Source organism: Mandrillus leucophaeus, unplaced genomic scaffold (genome assembly GCF_000951045.1).
Source record: "Mandrillus leucophaeus isolate KB7577 unplaced genomic scaffold, Mleu.le_1.0 Scaffold32, whole genome shotgun sequence".
In the NCBI taxonomy this organism is placed as follows: domain Eukaryota; kingdom Metazoa; phylum Chordata; class Mammalia; order Primates; family Cercopithecidae; genus Mandrillus; species Mandrillus leucophaeus.
In genome coordinates this window covers 1,542,202-1,545,186 of record NW_012103365.1, presented here as the reverse complement: position 1 = coordinate 1,545,186, position 2,985 = coordinate 1,542,202, and the positions used below count along the sequence as shown (strand labels likewise).

The window sequence follows — 2,985 nt, the reverse complement described above, 5'->3', positions numbered from 1 at the left end:
GGAGTCAACTCTCTTTGGGGAGAATGCATGAGAGACGTGACTCATTTTCCATATCTTGCTCCTGATCAAATGACACACAAGGCCCCTCATCCTGGTTGACACACATGGACATAGAACTAGACTCTCTGCCTTCTGTTTTATCTTGGAATCCTCTCACCTTCATCTCTATCCTGACTTGACATTCCTTGTGCATGTCTGTCCCCAAATTCCTCCACTTTTGAATTTCTCAGTCAACACTTGACATTTTCCATTCAAATTTCCATTCCTAGAAAATAATCCCCAGGGAAAGAATCACATCACCTGTGCCCTTACGTGACTTTGGAACCCAATTCTTAGGGAGACATGATTCCATTTATTTACTTTTCACAAGAACAAATCTGTCTGCTAACATATGTATAGGCGAAAGAGGCTTAGTATTTTATTTTATTTTATTTTTATTTTTATTTTTGAGACAGGGTCTTGCCCTGTTGCTCAGGCTGAAGTGCAATGGCGCAATTATGGCTCACTGCAGCCTCAGCCTCCCAGACTCAAGTGATCTTCCCACCTCAGCCTCCTGAGTAGCTGGGACGACAGGTGTGTGCAATTATGTCCAGATAAGTTTTTGATTTTTTTTTTCTAGAAAGGAGGTTTTGCCACATTGCCCAGGCTGATCTCAAACTCTTGAGCTCAAGCAATCATCCTCCTCAGCCTCCCAAAGTGCTGGGATTACAAGTGTGAGCCACTGTGCCCAGCCCAGGAACACTTTAGAATGTCTCACCCACTGCCCAGTCACCATGAGGGATCTGAGTGTTATCCTAGAGGTGAACAGTTTGACATCTCACATATTTGAACATGGGCCTTTCTCCCCCCATCTCTCTCTCCTTCTCTTCCTTCCTTCCTTCCTTCGAACGATGGTTCTTAATCATCAGTATGCATTTTGGTAATATGCAAGGTTAGGTTATATGCACACTATATGACAAAAACAGCAATCACTTTTGTGCCAATCTAATACCTTGTGGGTTAGTGTGTTTGTTTGTTTGTTTGTTTGTCCAGAGTCTTGCTCTGTAGCCCAGGCTGGAGCGCAGTAGTGCAATCTCGGCTTACTGCAACCTCCGCCTCCCAGGTTCAAGTGATTCTCCTGCCTCAGTCTCCTGAATAGCTGGGACTACAGGCGTGCACCACCACGCCTGGCTAAGTTTTGTATTTTTAGTAGAGATGGGGTCTCACTATGTTGTCCAGGCTGGTCTTGAACTCTTGACCTCAAGCGATCCACCTACCCCAGCCTCCCACAGTGCTGGGATTTAGAGGCATGAACCACCATGACCGGCCAACTACCTTGTTTTTAATGAGTAGTTTAATGACTTTAAGGATATTTTGATTTTATGTCATGCACACCTCACTCACTGACTCTAGAACACAGCTCCCATGTAAGCAATTTCCAAAAGGCAGCGTCAGTGAGAAGAGCACCTTTTGCTCCCAAGACCTATCATCAAGGCTGTAGGTTCCTGCAAGGGGCCTGGTATTCAGAGCTGGTACTCAGAGGCTAAGAGAGCAGCATTCTCTCCTGACCTGGCATCACAGGACACTCCATCAAAGAAGCAGGTCACCAGCAACTCCTCAGCAGAATAGCTCATGTTGATTTTCTTCTCCAGAGGCACCTGTGCCATGATATTCATGTAGTGCAGCTTATACCACTCCTGAATGGCATTGATCCCCGAGCTGAAGGTGTAGGTGGCACAGTCGGAGGTGTCATTCGAGCACTGTGAATAAGAGGAGACACGAGGCTGAAGCCATCGATCCTATCGCTGCTCTTCAGAAGGACCGTAAGAATGAGGGACTGAGACTTCCAGGCCAGATACTCAGGGGAACAGGTTGGATATCTGGGGCAAGGATGAGTTTCCTCTGACTTCTAGGGGCTGGGAGTGATCATCCTCAAGCCTCAAAGACCAAAAAGGGGCTGAGTGAGAAAGGACACAGTCCTACTCCTACAACTCTGCACTACTTGCCCACCAAGCAAGAAGGAAAACCAGCTTCTTCAGGGTCCCCAGGTACCCTGGGGCTCACCTGATTGATGCTACTACGTTCCTAACAACCTTTCCCATTTCCTATCATATCAACAGTCAAGCTATCTGGATTCCAGCCCGGACTCTGCAGGAGAAGGAGAGACTACTTCTCTGCAGGATCTTAGGCAAGATATTCTGTACCCATTATCTCACCCACAAAATATTGGCTGAAACACCATCCTTCTCAACCACGTGTGGTAGCTGGGAGGACCCATGTTTGAAATATACAATAATGAGAACGTCATAGGGAAGCCATTGTACATTCCAAATGTTCTCGTCACACAAAGCTGGGAAACTTTTCTAAATGGACAGATGTCAACTGATTTTGGCTGGTTGCAGTGGCTCATGCCTGTAATCCTAATGCTTTGGAAGGTTGTAGTGGGCAGACTGATTGAGGCCAGGAATTCGAGACCAGCGTGGGAAACATGGCTAGACCCCCATCTTCACAAAAAATAGAAAAATTATCCAGGTGTGGTGGTGCATTCCTGTAGTCCAAGCTGCTTGGGAGGCTGAGGTGGGAAAATTGTTTGAGCCCAGGAGTTCTAGGCTGCAGTGAACTGTGATTGCACCACTCCCACCTGGATGACAGAGTGAGATCTTGTTTCTAAAACAAACAAACAAACAAACAAACAAACATATATATAAAGAGTTGATTTTGGTATCAAGAAGAACCTTGCAGATATCCTATGAAAGGACCCAAGAAGACTGAAATCTCAATGGTTTAGAAGGAGGTCCATTTTTCAGGATTTGGGACTATAGCTACAAGGTCACACAATTGGCAATCAAGCCTATAAGGTATGGACATAGCCCCCGTCCTCCAGAGGTGACTGGGGCATGGAGAGGGAGGGTGGTGATAGAGTTTGCCCAGGAAGGTACTAGAATTCATTTTCAGTGAATGGCATTTCTCAAGAGCCCCTCAGGCCAGGTGCAGTGGTTCACGCCT

At 46.3% G+C, this 2,985-nt stretch overlaps 1 protein-coding gene across 1 annotated transcript in view; it reads right to left on the bottom strand.

Moving 5' to 3' along the window:
- The window catches only part of SCNN1G (sodium channel, non voltage gated 1 gamma subunit), a 29,060-nt gene that overhangs the window by 20,891 nt on the left and 5,184 nt on the right, over positions 1 to 2,985 (bottom strand). Inside the window, exon 3 of the mRNA XM_011987928.1 lies at positions 1,549 to 1,739. Coding sequence (XP_011843318.1) covers positions 1,549 to 1,739 — 191 coding nt within the window. The remainder of the gene's footprint in view (positions 1 to 1,548; positions 1,740 to 2,985) is intronic.